Raw genomic sequence first — 24,462 nt, forward strand, 5'->3', positions numbered from 1 at the left:
AGCTCATGGAAACATTTAGTTACAATATGCTAGTTATATTCCCCCTCCCTTTCGCCGGGCTAGGCAATGGAACTTCAGATCTGGATGGCTAAGGCCCAACCAATGGCCAACAGCTTTAGACATGTGAACGGTCTCCTAAGAAAGTCAAGTTCTTCCAGGGACTACGCTAGCGATGCTAAAGGAGAGAGAGAGAGATACACAAGCACACACAAAGTGGTAAGAAACCAACTTCAGAGCTACGCATCTCTTCTAACGTGTGTGCGTGTGCGGCTGTGCACATCTGTGACAGAGAGAAGATGAATGAAGCAGAGGCTGACCTGTGACTCACATATCACAGAGAATTAGGAGATAAGTGTCACAGGACTCCCAGGAAGATTCTCTGTTTTCACTGTTTCACAGAGTCAAGTGACTTGCAGAAACTTCCTTTTTTCTAAGTATATTGTTGAATCACATATCTGAATATTAAATTTGATGGAAGTAACTGAATCTTACCTTCACTGTAGTTGAATACTGTTCTGCATATTTTTGACACTCATCCATTTTGCTCTGTTTCATTTCTATTTCGGACACCAGCATCTACAAACACATGAAGTTTAGAAGAAAAAGAACAAGGGAACTCTACGCTTTTTAGCCACTTAAGGTGCTCCGGAACTAAGAAATAGCCACGCCCTTTAACAGTAAATCTCCTTAGCCTTTTGCACTTAATATGTAATAAGGCAAATGACAAACTTCTGAATTAAGCCACATAAGTGACCCACCCTCAGGCGGCTTCCAACACAGAAATTACTAAACTCCACAGGAATTATTCAAAAGTAGATTTGAAGGCCTTGGCCCCCACCCACACCTGATCAAAGCAAAACTAGACACTACTGTCTCGTTAGGATGGAATAAAAATCTCAAAGAATTCAATTCTTTGTCAAATGTGGCTGTCCAATTTTCTACCACTACTGTTTTTATTTATTTGGGATCCCGCAAAACTATTGTGGCCAGCAAAGTACTAAAAAGATTTCTGTATCTATGATTAAATGACCATTAGAAATTTGAACACTGTCCCAACATGCTATTTTCTTATTTCTTATACTTTCAAAACTGACTTCCAAGAAATCGAAGTATGTGATGAATTTGAATCATAGGATTTTAATATTTATGATTTACTCTTTACCTTCTTCTAAATAGTTGTGGACTTTTTCTTTTAACGAGGTGAAGGAAGATAAGGATGATGACTGACCACATGTAGACAAAACCTTAATATAAGAAACTGTTTTTACTTACCTTCTGTTGATTCAACTGTGTGGCTAGAGTTTTACTATTTTCAGGCTGGTTTTCCTGAATCTTCCTTTGGGTAGTTTCAACTTGCTGAATCCAATCATCTAAAGGATGGTAAGTATCTCTGTAGTACTTCAGTGATTTGCCAATGCCTTCTAAGTCCCGTAACCTTAGAGAATAAAAACAAGAGAGTCACAGTTTCCAACAATATCCATTAAGAGGAAAGACGAGATGACTGTACTGCAAGGCACTCACTATAACAACAGGGATAAGTAAAAGAATTCTAGGCTACAGCACCCTGAGGCCCAAGGGCCCTCCATACTGGCTGAAGTTGCATATAAATACTCTGCTCCTGGATTTGTGCAATTTAGTCATACTGATTATTCCAGGTTCAAGCCTAACAAACTAAAGCTAAAAATCAGGAAAATTGGAAATTTGACCATAATTATGATCTATCAGCATGCCTTAAATACCCAAAGCTTATATCAAATGGCAGTTCACTTTTGAAATAATGACAACGTAATTCAATGGAGGGTCCAATGCGGACTCAGAGAGTACTTCCTGGAACTGTGATTAAATAAAATTATCTCAGTTTCTGTGATTTTAAAACCATTACATTAAATCTACATAACGTGTATCTGACAGAGATTTAATAACAATATTTGAACATAATTTTACTTCTTAAGAATGGCACTATATTAGAAAAGCATTTTATTTGCATTAAAATAAACATTAAAATGAACAAGATGAGCACAAAAAATCCCATTTCCTTTTGCTTTTCTATTTTGGTCACTGGATGAATGATTTCAACCCTCTTGTATCCTCAATTAAAATAAACATCAGGTCATTTCAATTGTTTCACACTTCTTAGGTCTAGCACAGATTGCTCTAAACAGTCCTCTCAAACACATGGTCTGTGCTCTTACTAAATCTTGGTTAGTTAAATATTTTAAGTTGGTTACAATTTTCTTCAGAAAAGGCAAGTAGACTTGCTATACAAATATCAAACTACATCAACAGTTTGAACAACACAGAGTTGAAAAATAATTATTTTGAAGTTTACTGTCTTGTCCACCATTATCAGTAAGAAATATAATTAGGTAGAGCTCTTGCAATATAAGGTAACTATATATATATATATATATATATATATATATATATATATATATATATATATAACTGCATATGGGAGTTTTTATAAAACCTAGTAAGTTTAGATTTTACCTAGAATACAAGGATAAACATTAACTCTCTGCTGAAACTGAACAAAAAAGGATACTAACCTGTTGTCAATCTGAACATGAATATTTTGCCACCGTTCAACTAATTGATCTGCTTTTTCTTTGTGCCAGTCAAAATCAAGGTCCCGTTCTTTATATGTTTTAAACATTTCATCACTGATGGCTTTAGCTTTCTGCAACTCATCCTCTAATGCATGGAATACCTCTCTCTTTTCATCTACTTCAGATCTCCATTGCTAAAATACATTAATTGGTGAATGTTATAAAAATGCATCAACCACTCACTATGTAACACATGATTTATTTACCTAATTTTACAACTTATTTACAAATGACTGATATAAAATCAGATAAAGGAAAGACTATCTTTCATATACAAAAACAATATATTAGGCTGAACCATATGAAACTGTCAACTTTTGACTGCACTTTGATCTTAAAAAAACAATTTTATAAAGTTCAGCCTAATAGAATTTTCATATCAATAAAACAAAATATATTCATGAGCAAGTCTGCTACCTCAGTAAGTCTTTTTAATTGCCTATTTCTTAAACATCTACTAATCTCATTGTTTAAAAATGAATACATGCATTAAAAATCAATGAGATAATTTCTCAACTTTGCAATAATTTCATACTTAATGCTTTATATGTAGAAATGTTAATACAGATGAGTACAACTACCAGACTTTTTCCTTTCCTGAATTAACTCCTCTACTTACTTCCTTGATTTCTTAAAATAGCCACCTCATTCAGTGAGAGAATCCATTAAAAAAAACTTTCAGCCTCAGCTCCTTTTGCTGACATGAATTGATTATAAAAAGCTACTATCTACAAAGAGATGCAGATTTCAAATGAGGAGAACTCTCCTCAAACTAAAAATGACTTATTTACACTAAGCTATGGCTACATAAAGAAATGAAACGAATATAAATGTATTCAAATTAAGATATTTGCTAGTTCATGTCTGAAGATCTAGGTGTTAGAGAAATACTTCTAGAGTATGATCTGAGCAAATGCTGCCATAAGGGAAGGACATACCTTTAAAGTACTTATCAGATTCTCGATATTATTCTTATCGGCTATAACTGCTTCTTCTTCACACAGTTTAGTTTCATAGAGTTTTACAAGGGCTTCTGCTGCCTGAGTGTTTTTTAATACCAAATTAACAGTTTTCAGTCTAAAAAAGAGAATGTAACAATAGCCTCCTATTAGTTTATCTGTTTATCTTCCAGTAATGCAGTCCTGAAGCACATCACTAAGCATGATATAGCCCTTTCTTGGTTTTGGAACACAGACACATTTACTCCCAGATTAATATTCAGCTAAGTTTCTTCTTAATGGAGGGTGTGTGCTCTAATCCACACCCTGCCCAGCAGATTCTGCAAGAGATTCAGGGTAAGGTGGTCTTTCAACCCTTTTTTAGCCCAATCCACCAAGCTACAGCAGCTGAGGGACTAAAACCACAGGCAAAATGTGGGAAGATCATACATATGCCCTAATCTCTGACACCCATTTCCTTTCAACATGAAGCATAATAACTCCATGGAAATAATATTATTAAGACAAAAAAGGGAATGTTTACATTCATTTTTATGAATGTTTTTAAACGAACAGCATTATCTATATTTATATGTACACATGAATATGACAGTTGCATGAAGCAAATTTATACTATGACAGAGGTAGCATACTTCTCTATGTAAGTAGAAGACATAGAATAGACTTGGTTCATGTTCTGAATGACCACACCGAGCTCAGATCGTAAGGTGGGAACTGACGCAGAGGTCGCTGCTTGACTGAAAAATTCTTCACATTTATTTGTGATTGTTCCCAAATCATCTTTAAGTCGCTCCAATTCTTTCTTTAGTTTCTATAAAGTAAAGAATAAACATAGGTATTAGGGCTATAGTTCTAGATGGGGTATCTTTCTTAAAACAGCTTTAAAAAACCAAGCTACATTATAATCGCTGACTTAAAAAGCTATATATTCTTTACTTTCTGTTTATCAAGAAGCTAAGCCACAGCATTCAAGTTTTATAATCAGTAATTCTTTTACTGCCCATGTCCTCAGGCACAAACATGTAACTTAGTGCTTCTGCATTCAGCAGATGACCAACAAACATATACCAGCTTTCACTGTGAGAAACCTCAAGAGTCTCCATCACAGTGGGTGAAAGGGTGCATGTTTCTGCGTTTACTTGAGTCAAAGGCAGAAGTGAATTATAGAAGTGTAGTTCATGATAAGCAATAAATACATAACCAGAACTCATAAAGTGACCACTAGGCAAAGCTGAGCACATGAGAAGTCACTGGAGTTAACAATGAAGGTCACTGAGATAGTCATTTACCTTCAGTTAATTCTGTCCCAACCCATTTACAAATCTCACCTCCTGCTCCGTGATTCTGAACACACTTTCATGCAAATCATCTCTTTCCAGTGGAGTGCGGATCTGTCTAATCAAGCGATCTTCACAACTCTCTAACCGAAGTCTAATGTTTCGAACCTCAGAGATGTAGAGATTATACACGGATTCCTCTTGCTCCTCTGTCAAAGTAAATAGAATGTTGAGAAAACACTTTGTTTTCTGTCTTCTGGACGTTGCTGTCGAACTAAGGCTACCTGTCATCACTACAATCCTACCCTAAGGTCATGAACCTTAAAAGAGTCGACCTTACAATTTATGAACATGTAATAAAATTTCCCTAACGCTATTCTAAGTGCCAATTTCTGATTTATGATGTCCAAGGAGAGTAATATATTACGCTGTTATACATTCACAAAAATTTGAATTACTTTAGCTGCAGATTAATCTTTAAAATTAAAAAAATGCTTAGAAACGAAATATAAAGAATTTGTTAATGTTTAAGAGTTTTTTTTAAAACAGAGTACTAACGAAATTTTTGTCTCTGAATAATATCAAAAGAGTCCAGAATAAACTATATTTAACAAAAATTAACTAGACAAAAATCTTCTCCTTTAACTTAAGCTCTGTATAAAATCCAGGTTTGGTCATGGGAAATCTCTGTACCTTTCTCTCAATTTTGCTATGAATCTAAAACTGCTCTAAAAATCAAGTGTTTAAAAAAAAAAAAAAAACCCAGGTTTGGTACATGGAAAAATAACTGAATCTTTTCAAAAACTAAAGGATCATTCTGAACATTAAATAGCAAAACAGTGAAAATGTTGAAAAGGAGATGTGTTGAGAATTCACAGCTTGTCATGTACTATTTAGTTGGCATCTTTTTATTAATTGATCATTTAGAAATAAATGAACCCCTCCTTGCAGGTTCCTACCTCACAAATGCTTCTAATGTTCTAGCACCCATGTCCCCCTATCATAGGCTGAGTAACATAACACACCAAAGATTGATTCTCACTGAGCAGAAAAGAGCCTAGACTTAACACCTATGGGGGAAAAAATGCAAGGATTCTCATGCTTTACCTCTTTCTGCTGATTTAAGAAGTTCCTGATAATACTGCTTACATACATTAACTTCCTTCTCCAGCTGTGTTATATCTGAGCCCGAAAATATTTGGGATTCCTGGCTATCCTCCAGGAAATCTTCAAAACGAGACTGTAGGTTACTGAGAACTTGCTGATGTTCACCAGGTAACATGGTCTTTATCTAAAGAACATCAAGGATCCATGTAAGCAAGTGATTATAGTACTAAGAGCTAAATGTAAATGGGGCAGGTCTTAAGTTAGAGTCTTCTGGTGTATGTTAGTTCATATTAATAGTCATAAACAGAAGAACAATCTGAAATTGTTATTTTTATTAACAATTGCAAGTTTTAATAGATAAGGAAAAATGAGACTATAAAACACCAAAAAATGAAATCAAACTATATCCATCCCTGTAAGTCCAAACACTATATCCTGTCTCCCTACCAAAATGTAATAAGCACTGAATTAAATATGGGATATCCAGATTTCCCCCATTCTTGGAAAGTGCCTTATATATAGCAGGTATGTAACAAATATTTATTAAATGGATAAACATTAGCATGGATCTGCTGGACTCCATCCTATTCTGGAACAAATACAAACTGTACCCACAGAGTTCCCCACATTCTTGGACAGATTAGGCTGATGTGTAGATTCATACTTACTGAGGCCACATTGCTAGCTCGAATTCTGTCAATTTCATTGATGAGATAATGCCAGGACACTACACTCTTCATGTTTATGTGAGACTCATGCCAAAGAGTCAGGACATTCTGATACTGTTGCTCAATTCTGAAATACATGAAAAAAGCAAACAAACCAAACACTTGATTAAGCCTTTTCACTCCCTCTGAAAACATGCTATAATTTTTCTTCCTGTTTGTAAACTACCCCAAGTTCACTAGTTCCAGATCCTTCTGATCCTATGGGCCTTGACAAAGTACTGATTGTTTCTTTAACCTTCAGAGAGCCTCCAAACCCAGCTCTATGTGTTTAGCAAATGCATACAAACCTGTTGGCAAAGTCAACTGCTTCCTTGTTTGGTGGAGGAACTGTGAAGCACACAGATGGGACCATAGCCTCATTCCCAGTAGGGCTAATGACCTTCCATTTAGCACGATGAGAGTTGTTGGCCAAAACACACTCATCGTCTTTGTAAATGGTTATCTGGTTTTAAATGGAGAAAAGAATAACCAAATGAGATCACTGTTGACTAACCCTTTACCGTACCCAGTCTTGGGACTTTGTTTTGTTTTGTTTTTTTGAGGTAGAAAACATTACCACTGGTCAGCAATATGACTTCATTTTTAAAAAGCTAAGAATAATGACAGAAACTCGTTTATTTCTAGAATACCTCAATTTGTCTGTAGTCACAGATAGCTTTGATCGGAATAGAAGTTTTGAGTGGAAAGTCAGGATTCCTTGGCTTCAGCTGAATTATTGTTTTTGCTCTCCCCATCAAGCTTGCTACTGTGCTTTTATACTGCAAAAGTTCTTCTTTCTCTTCCTAAGAAATAAATAAGACCGATTTTAAAAAGTAAAAGACTTCTCTCTTCTTTTAGGGCTTTACACAAATAAAATTTCATCATTTACACAAATAAAATTCTTCCCTGACAACCTAGCTGGTCTACACATTCAATTCCCCTCCTCCCTCTCTTGGATTTATTTTCCCTTGTTTTGTTTGGATGGTATTTTCCCTCATTAGCATTTATCACTATACTACATATTTAACTAATTTATGTTTATGGTCTGCTCCCCCTTTAGCACGTAAGCACCAGGAAGGTAGGGATTCTTGTCTGTTTTCCTCTCTGCTCTATCTCCAGTACTTAAAACAGTGTCTAGGATATAAAAGCGCTTACAGTTATTTTGTGAAGTGAATGACTAAACTCAAACACACACACACACACACCACTGTCAAAATATTTAAAATATTGAGGCAATCACATAAAAAAACACTTTTGTGGTACTTGGTACCAAAAAATACTAAAACTGCATGTTTGATTGAAAGAGATGGAAATATCAGGAGTACCAAAAAACACAAAGTACTGTACACATATAAGTATGAAGAAATACTAATCTAATCCTGATTATACACAGCTGATGAAACGCATGGGTTTCTGTACTAGTACCATGGACTCCTGAACAAGGTCTTCCAGCTTATGAATGCTGCTTGATCGATCACAGCTGTACTTCCGCTGAATGGCGTCCTTTAGATTCCTTAAGTAATCAGAAGCTTCTTTGGCATCATTGAAAAACTGTAAGAAGATGAAAACTGGCAGTTAGCGTATATCAAATGCCAGTAAAGCGGAGAGTTGTCCAGTTGGAGTACCAGAGCCCTGTGTACCCCTCATGAGAGAGAACAGAATAAAATCACAAGACCACGTAATAGTCACATCACTCCTTTACCCAAACAGCTCTTGAATCTGGGTGAATATCAGTAAACACTAAGTATCTAAGTTTTATATCTATATTGTGTTTTGGCTCTATAATATTTTGGGTGAAGTGCTATTTTATTTAAGGGTCCAAATAATTTTTAAGCAGGAGAGAAATTCCAACAATTTTTTAAAACTTCTAAAAATTAAAAAAAAGAGCTCTCTGTAATGAAACATTTCTTTATAAAAGACATTTATAGGGGCGCCTGGGTGGTTCAGTGGGTTAAAGCCTCTGCCTTCGGCTCAGGTCATGGTCTCAGGGTCCTGGGATCGAGCCCCACATTGGGCTCTCTGCTCAGCAGGCAGCCTGCTTCCTCCTCTCTCTCTGCCTGCCTCACTGCCTACTTGTGATCTCTGTCTGTCAAATAAATAAATAATATCTTTAAAAAAAAAAAAAGACATAAAATCAAGATTTTCTGACATTTTTAAAGATTTTGAAAGGATTTCCCCCTGAAAAGATGGCTTCAATTGATCCTATAGGACCTATATCCCATACATGCTACAAAGAAAATACTTCAGTTTATTTCCCCCACACATTACATACATGTCCTTAATAAACAGGAAGACACTTTCTGTAAATAGTCCCAAATCACAATACCATCAGCGGACATTGTGATTCTGTTCATATACCTCGAAATATGCGGTGTTCTCCTTTACATGCTGCTCCACACACTGGCACAGCTGTAAGATCCAGCTCCACTGCGTCTGCATGGCCGCTCGGTATGCCTTCAAGATGAAACACAGCCACTGTAACCGGCTGAAGAGTGATGACGTACATACACAGCAAAGCTTTTAAAGGCTTAAAAACTCTGCTATCTGAATGAGATGAGATTATTGTAACAGTAAGATTCGAAAATTAGGGTAGCAAAGTGCCCCTTCTATGTAAGAGTTCTTACTTGCACAAAGCCAGTCCTAAAAATTTAAATATAAATTAAAAATAAAAATAAAAATGTAAAACTACAGACCAAAATAAATGGCTCTGTAGTTTTCTCTTTGTTTTTGTTTTTAAAACTAGAAATAAAACTAGAAATTCTTGGAGGGAGGTGGGGTGACACAGATGTTTGTTTTTGCCAGGGGCAGGTTTGGGGAGAGTGGAGAAGAGAGGGTGCAATTCCTTATCACTGTAATTCTGGAACTGTAACTCTCATAGTACTAAGAATTTTTATTTAAAATATTTTTACTTGAATTTTTAATACAATGTAAATCTCTCACGAGAGCAAAACGTAAGAGAAAGAACATCTACTTCCTAAAGAAAACATAAGACACGCTTTTATATTTAAGATGCAATTCACGGACTTCCAGAAGAGGGAGATCTAGATGCTTTAATGACTATCTTAAGTAAGCCTGTCATTCTTCTCCTTTTGGAAAATCTCACTCATGTGTAGCTCTGCTCAAGCAGGCTTTTGGAATGGAATATACAATGCAGCACTGGAAACCTGGCAACACATCACAGTCATATTACCTTGGCCTCAAATTAAGCTATTTCCAGCAAATTGGCTATAAAAGACATATCATTGGGTGTTGTTAGATTATTAGCTTCTTTTTTCATATAACATATGAAATAGTGTTGATAATTAACTAAATATTATCCACGTACCCACAAGACACTGGATAGGCCAATGGAATAGTAAAGATGACTCAGGCTTAATTTTATCCCTCAAGAAACTTTTAGTTAATTAGATTAACATCTCTACATAAAAGTAATCAGGTTCACATTCACATTACCCAGTCCCATTAAAATACTTAGCCTATAATCATATTCCCTAATAGTTTTCATCTCCACCTTGAAAGAAGACTCTGTTTTTAGTTTCTCGTCATACAAAAGTATATACACCCTTCAGTATTCTAATTTGTTTTCCCTACTGTTCCCCCTACTCTTCTGTCTTTAACTTCCTATATGGCATTTCATGGGCATGCAAAATTGTAGTTATATATGAAGAAGGTCAAATATAACATTCCCAAAACTTTCTGTGGAGGTCTAGAATTTCAGTCATCTTTTGTACTATGGCACTGTCAAGTGAACAAAGACTATCAGATGTCTCTCCTCCACTGTGAGAGCTTGAAGAAGCTCACATTGTAACCACAGCCCCATTTGTTCCCTCTGACAATCAACCATGTTTCTCCACGTTTAACATTCCTCTAGCTCCTATATAACCCCCTTTACATTCAGAAAGTCACTCACTCTACCTAGTATATAATAGGACTAAAAAGTAAGTAAGACTACCACTACCACATGGGAGACCTGATAAATCCCACTCTAGTTCTCCACTTCTGGATTTGAAATGTGTCCGCTATGCCATAAGGCTTTGCCAGGTTGTTGTTTCAATATACCTCACAAAACCAGCCATGAATAAAATTATTAAGTAATAATGAGAAATATTTCCTGGGAACATGTATACCAAGAATTGTACTAAGTAAGAGTATGTTATTTGTCCCGTTCTTCACACAGCTCTATGGGTTAGAAGGATCACCCCCATTTTGGACAGGTGAGGGAGGCAAGTAGGATACATCAGTTGCACAATATCACAGTCAGGAATAAAATAATTAAAGTTTTTTAAGTCAAGAGCCTTCATATTTACTGTAATAGATCTCTTTAGCCATGGGAGTTAGCAAAGGTACTTTTAGTGGAAGAGATGGGTGGGTGACACACTTAGAGAAAGTGATAGTTAAAGGCAAGAATCACGATGATTTGTCAGAAACGTGATTTTTGAGCCATGCCGTAATAAAAGTTTGTTTGTATTTTCCAATTTATCAGCAATAAAAGAATCTGAAGAGTAATCATCAAATGTCAATATTCAACCATGACCGTTATACTTTCTGACTTACCTCAATCGTCAGTCGGGCTGGGTGATTTTCCAAAAGTAGCTGCTCTGCAATCTCCTGAACTGATTTAATATTTTCTTCCTTTTGATCCAATTCTCTCATTAATTCCTAATGTAAGAAAAGAATGAAGAAGCAAGGTTAGAAAAAAGACCTAAACCTGAGATACAACTTTGGCATTCAATGACAAAGACTCTACTTACAGCGTGGTAATCTTTTTTCCGAGCTATGTTGGTATTTCTTTCGCTCCAGTCATAAGCTACTTCCTCTTCTTCTTTTTCATTCAGCCAAATAAGTTCATTAGTTGCACGAGTTACAAAATTATGGAGTGTATCAAGGTGTCGTTCCTGATTCCGGGATGTATTCTTTGTAAGAAAAATCATTGTAAGAATCATGTTTTAACCAAGGAGAGTTAAGGGAAATTCTTAGTAAAAGTAAAAAAATGAAGTTTAAAAAACAAAAAACAAAAAGCCTTACCAAGAGTTTTGCATACTGACTCTCTAATCGGTGTAACTTTTCAGCGTAAGTTAGTTTCAGAGGTGCCGTCATTTGAATCTATAATATGGGATAAAAAGACATCAAGTTTAGGGATCTCAAGGAAATCTGACCCATGTTCACTGCATCTATTATTTTGTTACAGGATCTTTATTTAAAAAGAGCAAAGCAACAGCAAGCTAAAATGAAATACAAACAGATTTTAAATTCATATACCTCACTGATTTTAGCTTCTTTAAGGCTAGATTCAAATTCTTCAATAGCTCGGTGAACATTTTTATGATTTTCTAAATGGCTTTCAACACTTGGCAAATCCGATCCCCACTCAGTGCGGTCCAGCTGCACCTTTAAACAGAAAGATACTAGAGTTAGAAAACAAACTGCCAGCAGTAAAGACTGAAGCTTTCGGGTAGAAAAAAACATTCTTTTACCTGCATCTCATCAACCCAATTCAAAAGATCCTGAACAAATTTCATGTTGATTTCCTCTTCTGTTAAATTCTGATCCAGCAAAGACGACTTTAGAAGGGGCTTTCGGATCTGCATCAACTTCAGAGTTTGCAATGAATTGGTCTCTACTCCTGAACTGAAACTTGGAACTAATCCCCCTGATGGGAAACCAGGTGTATAAGCCGGAGTGACAGATGGAGTCAGGCGGGAAGTCAGACCTGATGACAGGCCTGATGTCACACTAGAAGGGGTCAGGGAGGGTGTTAAACCCTGGGTCAGCCCTGAGTTCAGACTGGGGTTTAAGGTCTGTGCAAATCCTGAGTTTAAACTTTGAGTAATTCCTGATATCATGAGTTTCGTCTGTTCCATTGTCAGCATGCGTCCTTTGCTGTACACGGAGGAACATTCATTCCTTAAGGCCATAATTTCATCACGCAGTTTTGCCACCCTGAAAAGAAAAATCAAAGGGATAAACTATAATATAAAATGCATTTTTCACAAAGAGTGAACACTAATGCCAACTATGGACATTAGTTAGTTAACAGTAATGTACCAATATTGGCTCTATTTTTTTTTAAAGATTTTATTTATTTGACAGAGATCAGAAGTAGGCAGAGAGGCAGAGAGAGAGAGAGAGAGAGAGGAGGAAGCAGGCTCTCTGCTGAGCAGAGAGCCCAATGTGGGGCTTGATCCCAGGACCCTGGGATCATGACCTGAGCCAAAGGTAGAGGCTTTAACCCACTGAGCCACCCAGGCACCCCAATATTGGCTCAATTTTTAACAAATGGATCACACTAATGCAAGATGGTTGATAATTGGGGAGGGGGGTAAAAAGGGGCATATGGGAAACCCGTATTTTCCTATCAATTTTTCTGTAACCCCAAACTATTCAAAAAAACAGTCTACTAAAAAAAGTCACTACAATCATATTAATAAAATTTTGCATCACAATTTTTTTCGCTGAACTTTGTGCTGTAAGCACTTTCCATATTATCACAAAGTCTTTATAACTATCACTTATAATGAACATAATTACTATACTATAATGAACATAATTACTACACATTATAACTATCACTTATAATGAACATAATTACTACACAATTCTATTGCTTGACATGTAGGATATTTCCAAATTTTGTTATTATAAAATATCTCTGACAAAAACAAAACTTTTTTTCTATATTTTTCAAATGTTTACTATATTTAAATATAGTAAATATAGTATATATTTATAAATTCCTAAATGTGAAATTACTAGATCAAAGCATCATTTAGAATTTTTGCTTTATATATATCTGATATATATATTTATAATATATATAGTCTACAACCTAAGAAGGTTCCATTTCTACCTTCAAACCCACTTCTCCGAGATAGAGAATTTCATACATACAATTTGTTCCAACATTTTGTTATAAACATTTTCAGGATAGAATAAATAGAAAACTTAAAAGTTGAGTTACAAAGGATAATTTCCTCATATTTTCCCTTTTTCAAATGTCATAACAAATATTAACTAGTAACTAGTTAGTTACTAATGTTAAATATTGTATGTACAATAAAATATTGTTCCTATTACTTTTGAAGAATACCTATTTAACATATCAAAATATATCAGAATTAAGGTGACACACATTTTCAACTAAAAAGAGCCTAAGAAATATATTTCATAAAACGGCCGCAGTCTACATTCCCATCGCAAGTGTCCATGAAGCAATTCCACAGAAGGATAGAGCACGAATAAGCAGGAATCTTACCTCTGTACCAACTGATCTGCCTGGTAGTATTTTCCATCAATGAGAATCTGTACATCAATTACATGCTGGCGTAAAAGGTTCTCACATTCAAGTATATACCCGGCAATTTCTGCTTCATTCTGAAACTGCACCCCTGATTCTAATCTTTTAGAATCCTGTGTTTTAAAAGAACTCAACATTAATTCCATGAAACAAGTTTCAAAAGTAGCCTCAAATATAAAACTCAAAATACTGGAATGAAAAAACTACTTGGGTCTTTTCTGTTTTCCCTTTTGGTTCAAAAATAGGTTTTCTCATCGCGCACTGTTCCGCAAGAGAGCAAACAGTGATCACAATCTTTAAAAACCTTCAAATTTCCAAAGAAGACAATACCAAGGATCGACCACCAAATAGCACACAGAAGTTTTAGTTCATCCAAAGGTACAATCCCTCCACCACAATCCCAATGGCTCCTAAAATTAACTTACAGACTGGAGAGCATTTCGGGCAAGTATCAGTTTGTCTTCACAGATGACACTGTCCCTTTGAACTCGGTTGGCAATCTGCTGCAACATTTCCAACCTAAAAGAAGAGACAGAATAAAGCAAAGCCTCTCCCTTTGAAGTCACAGAGTTTACCACCCCTGAAAAAAAGTCTCCCTGCCAAAAGGCAAAACAATCCTACAACAAGGATTCAATACCTGTGTCCATCGAGGGACTCATTGCCGAAGGTAATGCAGGAGTTGATTAATGTTGGACCACAATTAACCGAGAGAAAGTTTTCATTTGAATCCAGACTGGTCCGGGTGCTAGTAGTGTTACTAAACACGGAATCGCTGCTTCGGTAGCTGTAACTACTACTGTGCATTTTTAGTCCTGAAATGATGTTCCTTCTCTGACCATTCCAAGCAGACGAAAAAGCAGGTCTGCTGAAAGCTCTACTTCTAACGGTGAAAAGCGGCAGCTAAATGTCACAGCCGTAACGGCTCCTTAAATATGCTCCAACCTGCATATTTAACACGCAGCAAATAATATGCTGATAACTATTCAAAAGAATCTTGCCGAAAGGCATGCGTTTGCTAGCTGAGGTTTGCCTTTTGTAGCCCGCATTAAAACTCTACAAGTACGGACAAGGCAGGCTGATCAGGGCGTCACTGGAAAAGATTTGCCAAATATTTTCATCAAGAGTCATCCCATCGCAGCCACCTAAAAAACAACTCAGATGCCTCCCTGAAGCCCAGGTACAATTAGTAAAGGCTACTCAGGCAATACCAATCATCAGCTTAAAAACACAGCCTGACTTTTGTAAAGAGCCAGGTCTGTCCGACTAACACAAGGCTAAAAACTGGTACTCAGAAGCATCTATAAACAAATGAGTTTGATGTGAAAGAAAGGACATTTCCATTTTAACCACCATGTCATTTATCAGGTTAAGTTAACTGGAAAAGTGGCCTTTCTTTGTATGATATGTTCTCAGGAATGTTACCTCTAATCTTACTATAGTCATTCTATATATATATATATATTTTTTGTAACAACAGGAATTGCAGTTTATTAAAATTTCATCTCTGCTTAACTAGAATGTACTAATGATGGAACAGAGTTAGTTTCAGTCAGGGTTAGATAGTCCAGAAGGAAATCAAGAGTCCTCTGACTGGCAACATGAGAAGGACCAACGTCCTTGCAGTCACTTTTTATTCTTAAAAGCCAACGTGTTAAGTAGACTATCGATGCAATGCTCACAAATTCAACTTGTCTGTGCTTGTTTTTCCTTTCGATAGGTTATTACATGGCAAAAGAACATTCGTTCTTTCTCATTTATCTTTTACACATTCCCATGCCACATAGTTATTATTTGCAATTAATCGTTAATGCCAAAACACTTGTTGCGTCAAGAAAAATGAAGGCCTTTATCCAACAAGGTTCATAGAACATTTTTGTACTCCCAACACTACAAAGCCAAACTGTTGCTTCTCCACTCTAAAGGTAAGTATTTTTCTTTTCAGATAGCAAGAAAGGGGAAATTTGGAAATATCATGTCAAATATGGTTAGTAAATAGAGAAGTGTCAAATAATAACAGTAGCACTAGCATTTAGTAAGCAATTATTATGTGCCAGGAAATAAAGTAATCATTTTACATGTATGACCTCTTCTCATATTCAACTACCAAATGGGGTAGGTACTATTACAGCCTGTTTACAAATGAGGAAACTGAGGTTTAGGGAGGTCAATGAACTTGCCTAAGAATACACGACTAGCAAGTTGAGCTAAAAATCTTATTCAGGATTCACTAGCTCCTGGACCTTGAACTCCTGACCACTGCATTAAAATCCAGCTACTATTCTGACAACTAAAAATCTACTCCCTATCCTTTCTCAGACATACTTTTCCATTACTTCTGATAATTAGCTTAGTGTATCATTTTAATCACCCAAAATTATCTCCTCCATAAAAGGTCCATCCTAGGTATTTGAAGTTTATTCTGGATCTAGATCCAGTTATGCAGATAGAATCTGACAATGTAACAGGAATGTAATCAGTAATTTCATTAACAACTGACAAGTTAAGACTTGCTCTTATATCTTCAATGCATTATTTCCTATTTCAACAGTGTGGAAAGTCATGTGTGGAACACAAAGAACATGAGTGTACTAAGTGCCTCTATGTGTCCCAGGCAGTGCACTGAACATTGGCAACACGAAAGACAGCAAAAACAAGTCTGTCTCCACATTCTCAGAACTCATAACTGTGAACAGGCAGTCCTTAACTAAATGATCACAGAAATAAATCAAAATCACAACTGAGATATGAAAGAACAATACATGTAAATAGGAGAGTTACAGCCAAGTCATCTGAATGAGCCTGGGAGACCACAGGAAGTTTCTTGATGAAGTAACACTGGAGCCGGGATCTGAGATTGATCAGGAGTGAAGAGAGACAGGGAGGATGAAGACTTCCCTGCCAAAGGAACTGATGGTGCAAAGATCCTGTGTATGGAGGAGGGCAGAACCTTGGCACATCAGGGCTCCTGAGAGACAGTCAGTGTGGCTACACCACTGAGAGCAAGGACAGTGTCGAGTGAGGCGGCGAGAGAGCCACACCTGACCACACAGGCTTTTTATTGGGAGGCCCAGAAGCTCATGAGAACAGAGATCACAGTTCCCTTCCCAAGTGCCAAAGTCAGGCTGTGAGGAAGTACTATAATGGAGACAAATCCATTCAACAAATGTCTCCTCATGTCTGAGCAGTGCTTTCCTGGGCAACCAGGTATAGTGGGAGAGAGAATGATAAGAGTCAGTGATGATTTCGTGCAATAAAGGCATCTGTAGAAGTGGGAATTTGAGCCAACATTTCCTGAGTGTTTTCTAGATGCCATTTCACTGCCCTCTAAGGTGAGACAGACTAGAGTCTTGTTCTCATTGTCCCACAGAAAAAGGGCCGTAACAAAAATACAGCAAGAAACAAAATAAGTTCACTGTGAACTACATATCAGCTTCTGGATCCAGGCCCTATATTCTCAGTATGGGAAATTCTCACAGGTAATTTAGATCATTAGATGAGACTTCACACATCAACCCAGTCTATCAGGTCCCTATTTAAACATTTCTTCACTCATTACTTCTCAAACCTCTTGGAAGAGTTTCCGGATTAAAAAAATGAAGAATCAGAAAGACTAAGTGACTTATCCAGGGTCACACAGCCAAGGACATGAAAAATATAAATGATAGTCCTAGGTCTGCCTGGCTCCAAAACTGAAGTTCCTTCCAAGAGAACAAAAAGTCACCTCCCCATGCCCAGCCTGATACCCACAGCAGAAAACACCTCCAGCCTACCTTTCTACTTCTGGGCGAAGGGCCTTCTCCCTCTCAAGCATGGCAATAATGAGTTTCCCCCACTCTTTCTCAATGTCATTTGGATGATAACCTTGCAGTAGTTTGATACGTCCAAATTCTATCCAAATCTTGAGAAAACAAAAAAAATTTTAAATGAAGCAAGGATATAAAAAAAAATATTAAAAATAAAGATTGTGCCTGACAATACAACAGAAATTTCTGCTTACCTCTAATAACTTATATAGGCGTTTGATTTTTGATTTTTCTGTCTCCTTTGGTGGAATTTCTGTTTCTTTAAACTGTAAATACTGATTATAAAGTGCCTAAAATGAAAGGAAAAAATAAATGAAGGTCCAAACTTCAAAGACCTATTTTCATTACCGCATAACATTACCACTTCAAATGATATTTGCCGTCTCTTATGCATTCAGGGGAATTCCTTTATAAAACTGACACTCAAGGACAATACCAATTCCCAGTTAATCAGTGACTAGCTTACAGTATGCAAGATTTGACAAGGGTGTTTACTGACGTGAACCGTGAATCAACATATGCCATGAGGCGATCTGGATAATAATAAACTGTGGCAGTGTTTAGCAGGGCTCTACTAAACATCTCTCTTTATACAAACAAGAAAACATAGACTTTAAAAGATGTTCTTTCCAAATGCTGCACTTTAGCTTTTAGTTTTTGGAAAAATAATCTGATGCAATTCCTATAAAGGAAAAAACTATTCTCTTTCGTATCATAGATCTATCCTTGAAAATAGAATTCTATCACACAGAATTCTCACCACATAGCTAAGCCTTGGTTTCAATGTCCCACTGGCCAAGTTAAACAGATCTTTTAATAAACAAATACAGATATTATTGGCTGCTGTTATTGTTATAGAAGTTTCAATCATATAATTAAATTATCTGGTTTATAGAAAGTATTTGAAAATCTCTTAAATATAACTTATTATATTAAAAAGGACCTTTGTAAAAATTATGTAGATAAAACTTATCCACATTTAATAAGCATGTTCTAATTATTTCATTTTAATTCATGCTGTTTAAAAAAAAATTCCCCCCCCCCCAAAAAAAATTCCCTGTCAAACCTCAGGCAGCTACATTTATGAAGGATTCCCATCAATGTTTTGTTGGCTAATGAAATTATTGGCATTTCCTATGATGTTTTCTTCCATGTATTATATGCTATCCTAGGCACCAGCAAGTAATCTGTGTAGTCCTCAAACTTCTTCCAAATCCTTAAGAATCTGCATTCATCAGAAGCCAGTACAAATTTACCCAAGTGTCTTGACAATAGGAATCCATCTGGAAGTAAGTTGAACTTGAAATCTGAAAATTGCTTTGAACTCAAAATGCAATGTTTTGGGAAGTCCATTAGAAAATAAGTTCATGATGCCATTATGTGCTACACATCATGCATGGTGGCTGGCGTGAGAGAAGGGGGAAATCTTTCTGGCCCTGGAAAGGTTTGCATCCACATAGGGAGACATCACACAAACAACTTTAGAACACTTAAAAATCATCACAGCAACTCATGCCAAGTAACTTCATGCCAAGGACCAACTCCCCATGGCAATATGAATAAAAACTGTTCCACAGATGCTTTGTACTGAAGCAGGAACACAACGAATAATTTCAACAGGATCCACCCTGGGTTATTACAGTTTTTGCAATTCCAGTTTGATTAAAAAAAAAAAAAAAACCTATGATTTAAGGAATTAGACTTTGTTGTTAATATTCACACTATCAAAAAAATATATTCACATTATCAGCTTCTTGAAATAAAGCAGACTACTTTGTTATTAAAAGTCCAAATATATAAAATGAGACAATATTCTTCAGTAAGTATACATGTCTATAATTCTTTTATATTTCTATAATGTCTTTGCATCAAAGAGGTGGACCTGGTTTTAGGCAGTAGCAAATGTTTTTATTAAACGATTTCATTTATACTGGAAGTCACATTCATACTTTTACTCCATGGTGAAATAGAGTTTATATCTCTTGCTACACAAAATGAAGCCTCTGAAGCAGTTTTTAACAGGGTTCAACCAAAGGCACATTCCCAACCACTGTTAAACTTGTCCCAGCTTCCCAGAGACCCCCCTGCCACAGCCGTCTATCTGATTAGGCTCCAGCCCTCCCCATGCACCAAAAACACTTCGGCAATGTCAGTTCCAGGGTCTCTCAGATTGTATCTTATCACTCTCAACAATTCAAAGCTAAGGGACTATAAATCTCTAAGATGTTGCTGCTATTAAATTTTGATTATTAACATTTACCTCTGTTTTCTCTGAGTAGGAGATGAATAAATTTAAAAATTGCTTATTTACTAGTGGCTTGCCAAGGGCAATTTTTCTTGAACTCCTGGAATTATTGAATTATGATAACATTATTTAGAAGCTTAATAATCAGGGCACCTGGGTGCCTCAGTTGGTTAAGCATCTGACTCCTGATTTTGGCTCGGGTTATGATGTCAGGGTCATGGGATCGAGCCCCACATCCAACTCCGTGCTTAGCGCAGAGTCTGCTTAAAATTTTCTCTTTCCCTCTGCCCCCCTTTCCACTCACATGCTCTCTCTCCCTCTAAAAGAAAATAAATAAAAGTAAAATAAAAATATTTTTTTAAAAAAAGTTTAATAATCAACTCAATCCTCTGTAACTTCTACAGTGACACAGACCTTTAGTTCCACAGGATTATTAGGAAATGTTCTCTCAGACATTGTGGTCACATGGTGTCTAATCCACTGAATGAGGTAGTTCACCATATTCTGGTATTCAATCCATTTGACTTCAACATCCTAAAACAATAAAATAACAAAAAAGATCCATATCTGCAGATAATAACAGTCCTATCTAACACAACTTAGTCAGAGGTCATTCTGTGAATTTCTATGTCTTTCAGCAGGACAGTCAGAACCAGCTCAACATCTTCTCACTCTCTATCCAGTCCCACATAAACAGCTTTAAAAACATGCTAGCAAACATTTGACAATGAAGAATAGCCTAATGAGTGCTACTTCTGATCCAGAGATAGTGGCTACCTGGGGCACTGTGTTAAGAAGGCTTCTGAGGCTGCATCCAAACGCAGCAGGGAAGAACACTGCGATCATTTTGGGGTGTTTTCTGGGCACCCAGGAAGAGGAAGTAATAGCGTGGACAAGCCAGGTTAGCTGCCATTGTCTAGATCTAAATCCACTGTCTATCTGAAACCCAAAGATCCATACAGAATGTAGGAAAGTAGGTAGGAATGAAAAGTATAGGAAATGTATATGATAGGATTACTCATTAAACTTTCTAAATGGAGTAAACTGGAAGGCTGTCACCTGCTATGTTCAATTAAGTATCTGATGAGTGTTGATTATGTTCAAAGCATTGTGCTAAGTGTTACAATAAGAATTTAATACTTTAAGAAATAATACCTTTTACCAAAGAGTCACTGTCTAGATGGGCAGGCAAGACAGTTGTAATATAAACAGCTAATCAAAATGAAAAGCAGGATTTAATTAAGTGTTGAAATACCTGAAAGAGGTAATACACACTAAGGGTTGAGATAATAATCGGATAAGCATAAATGTGCCTCAAAAAGGTCACCAAAGGATTCTCAGGAAGGTAGTCCCTGAGCAGTTCTGCAACAACCACTAAGTAATTCTTTGGTTGGGGGGGTGGGGTGGAGGAGGGAGGATAAAAGATAGGGAGTCGGGAGTGAGTCACAAGTCACGACTCTGAACTAGATAGAAATGCCCTGACTACAAGCAGTCTGTGTTGAAAGACTAAAGCTAAAAAAGTAGGTAAGCAAATTAATATATACAGAATTTTTTTTTAAGATTTTATTTATTTGACAGAGAGAGAAAGAGATCACAAGTAGGGGCAGGCAGAGGGAGAAGCAGGCTCCCTCTGAGCAAGGAACCCAATGCGGAACTCGATCCCAGGCCCCTGGGATCATGACCTGAGCTGAAGGCAGATGCTTAACTGACTGTGCCACCCAGGCGTCCCAGCATACGCAGAATTTTAAATGTCAGAATGACTATTCTGGATTTCACCTTACAAGCCAATATGTAATCACTGAAAATTTTCAAGCTAAAGACAAAAGGTTTTAGGAAGATCAATTTGATGACAATGTGCAGTACTGTTGGGAAGAGATGGAGATGGAAAAGTATGAAAGAGCTGTTGTCCTAGTCCGAGTGTGAAGGGGTAAGAGGTAGGAACAGGGTGAAGGGAATGAGAAGGTAAGACAAGGAACGGCCACAAGAAACCCTCTCAAGCAACACTTGACACTGACTTGTTGGCAGACATCACAGCAGGGGATGAGCATGGGAGCAGGTTACTCAGGGATCAGGAGAGGATAAAGCCCTGAGAGGATGAACAAGATGAAGAGAATGGAAATAAATCTAGAAACAAGAGCACACAGAGGTGAGAAAGAGACCGAAAAGAGAGCTCACCAAGATGAATTCCAGAATCTTCAAAGTAAAATAGAAAAAAAAAAAAGAAAGAAAGAAAGAAAGAAAGATATCTGAGAGAAGGGGAGAAGCCCAGGGTAAAGGGGTTCATCCTCAAATTCACAACCCCTGCAGGGTTTCCTGTTCTCTTCCAGAAATGCCTAAGTACCTGTTCATATAACCACCACAACACGCATGGTTGATCTGAATCACACAGATCTTTGGGAAACAGTGGACAAATGAGGAGCCCGAAACTCCCTATACTGGACACCCCACCCTGCTTACTAAGTAGCTCTGATAGTTTGGCAAGGTCAAATAATCTTCCTCTAAATATCGCCTTTAAATCGGAGAAAGAATTCCTAGACAAATTATTTCAAGAGATTATGAGAGTTGATAACATTGAAAGTGATTTCAGAAGTTGAGATATTCTACATACACAGAAGGATATCAAACACTGCCAATGTAAAACAGCAGCAGGTTAAAAATGAAAAACTCCAAAATTCAGTGGTTTCGAGCTTTCATTTATAAAAGAATATGTATGGCCTACTTTAGTTATTACAAAGAACAAAATTTTTTTTGAGTTATGCTTTAATTAAAATGGTGGAATAGTGTCATGAAAATGCAAACAGGGCTGGCTTATTAAATAGCATCTTAACTCAAATTCTTTAAAGAATATTTGATACTGGAGCACCTGGGTAGCTCAGTTGGTTAAGCATTTGCCTTCGGCTCAAGTCATGATTCCAAGAGCCTGGGATTGGGTCGCATGTGGGGCTCCCTGCTCAGAAGGGAGCCTGCTTCTCCCTCTGCCCCTCCCCCTGCTTGTGCTCCCTCCCTCTCTTTCTCTCTCAAATAAATAAATAAAATCTTTTTTTAAATAAGTAAAATCTTTTTTTTAAAAAAAAGATATTTAAATACTGTAAAAAGCTTTATCAAAGAATTCAGTCAACTGTCATTACTGAATCAGCAGCTTCTAGGATGGAAAAACCAATACTCACATTTGCACCAATACCTTCGCCACCTTCAGGGACTTTGGGAAATGCATCATAGAGAGATGACACGTAAGTTATTACTGATTTTTCATCAGGTGAGGAGACATCAACATCTATAAGCAGCAACATAAAATTATTTCAAATGTTGATAGATTCCTTTTAATCAGACTCTAGACTCAGTCTATACCTAGTCAGGACAACAGCTCACCTTCAGGATCCAGAAGTCTTATAACACCAATTTTTTCTGCTACATAAAAAGCGTGCTCTAAATTTGCAAGGTTGCTTTGAACAGCAACAGTATTCATGTCTATCAGGTCCGGCCTAGGAAAAAATTCACCATAATTAATTAAGTTTTCTCACATGCGAATTCAACATTACACTTACATGTTGACCTATTTACATAACATTTCTGCAAATACTAATATTTAAGCCTGGGTTGAAATACAGAGATTTTCATCAAATATTTAACATTGCTGACTTCTCTCAGAAACTCGTGGATGCCAAAACCAAGTACAGGGCGGAAACTATAAAAATTAGAATGTGTATGATTTTTTACAAAGTCTATGAATTCCTCATCATCAAATATATATGAGTATCTGTCCCATTCAACCTATGTAAGCTCCTATTCCAACAGCATCCTTCCAATCCAACTAGCATCCTATGTTTCTCCCCAAACATGAAGGTTTATGCTTTAGTTCAATGCCACATCAATGGCATCCACCATCCAATGGACAGGATGCCCTTTCCTGTCACTGTCGTCCTCTCACTATTCACTCATCTTTAGAAGCAGAGATCAAGCTCCACCTCCTTCGTGAAGCCCTCACTAATCTTCCCCAACCTCATTTTTCTTTCTGTTCCTTGAATTCCTCACACTCCTGGGCCTATGCTCGTCGATTTGACATTTAGAAGAATCACATACTTCCCTGCCCTATTAATTCACTGTTTCATGTGCATGCATATCTTGCTTTTCACCTCTCAGTCAGCAAGAACTACGTATTAATAAACTTTCTCATTTTATTCTTCTGCTGAGACAAAGAGTGGCACAGAATTAGCAGACAGTATATATCTATAGATAAGTTGGTAAGCAGGTTGGTTAATTCTGAGTCATAAATGAAAGACTAAAATAAGCACTAGTTTGTATTTTCCCCAGATTGCATATGAGCATGCCTGTATACATGCATGTGTGCACACACACACACACACATTCTCATATGCCAGACTTTAACTCTTCCTAATTTGTGAGACTTCCATGATACTCTAAACCACAGGGATACTTTAAAGCTAGCTCTGTTTATACACA

The 24,462-nt window shown here is 36.8% G+C and overlaps 1 protein-coding gene across 4 annotated transcripts in view; it reads right to left on the bottom strand.

The window, feature by feature from the left end:
* DST (dystonin) overlaps window positions 1-24,462 on the bottom strand; it is a gene marked incomplete at its 5' end in the record, with an annotated part of 401,175 nt that overhangs the window by 152,441 nt on the left and 224,272 nt on the right. For 2 of the 4 annotated variants that reach the window (XM_080806480.1, XM_080806481.1), the window contains 24 exons: window positions 493-576; window positions 1,273-1,435; window positions 2,550-2,743; window positions 3,548-3,686; window positions 4,201-4,379; window positions 4,897-5,054; window positions 5,953-6,136; window positions 6,621-6,747; window positions 6,968-7,122; window positions 7,310-7,462; window positions 8,085-8,210; window positions 9,018-9,113; window positions 11,214-11,318; window positions 11,411-11,572; window positions 11,685-11,762; window positions 11,919-12,047; window positions 12,134-12,599; window positions 13,912-14,066; window positions 14,379-14,472; window positions 17,724-17,851; window positions 17,951-18,046; window positions 20,416-20,535; window positions 23,169-23,275; window positions 23,371-23,483. In XM_080806480.1, the coding sequence (XP_080662606.1) occupies window positions 493-576; window positions 1,273-1,435; window positions 2,550-2,743; window positions 3,548-3,686; window positions 4,201-4,379; window positions 4,897-5,054; window positions 5,953-6,136; window positions 6,621-6,747; window positions 6,968-7,122; window positions 7,310-7,462; window positions 8,085-8,210; window positions 9,018-9,113; window positions 11,214-11,318; window positions 11,411-11,572; window positions 11,685-11,762; window positions 11,919-12,047; window positions 12,134-12,599; window positions 13,912-14,066; window positions 14,379-14,472; window positions 17,724-17,851; window positions 17,951-18,046; window positions 20,416-20,535; window positions 23,169-23,275; window positions 23,371-23,483 (3,511 nt within the window). Of the gene's footprint in view, window positions 1-492; window positions 577-1,272; window positions 1,436-2,549; window positions 2,744-3,547; window positions 3,687-4,200; window positions 4,380-4,896; window positions 5,055-5,952; window positions 6,137-6,620; window positions 6,748-6,967; window positions 7,123-7,309; window positions 7,463-8,084; window positions 8,211-9,017; window positions 9,114-11,213; window positions 11,319-11,410; window positions 11,573-11,684; window positions 11,763-11,918; window positions 12,048-12,133; window positions 12,600-13,911; window positions 14,067-14,378; window positions 14,473-14,590; window positions 14,758-17,723; window positions 17,852-17,950; window positions 18,047-20,415; window positions 20,536-23,168; window positions 23,276-23,370; window positions 23,484-24,462 lie in introns of those variants that run through there. The other 2 variants (XM_080806482.1, XM_080806483.1) reach the window with 1 other exon arrangement.

The sequence above is a fragment of the Martes martes genome (assembly GCF_963455335.1).
Source record: "Martes martes genome assembly, chromosome: 6".
NCBI lineage: Eukaryota > Metazoa > Chordata > Mammalia > Carnivora > Mustelidae > Martes > Martes martes.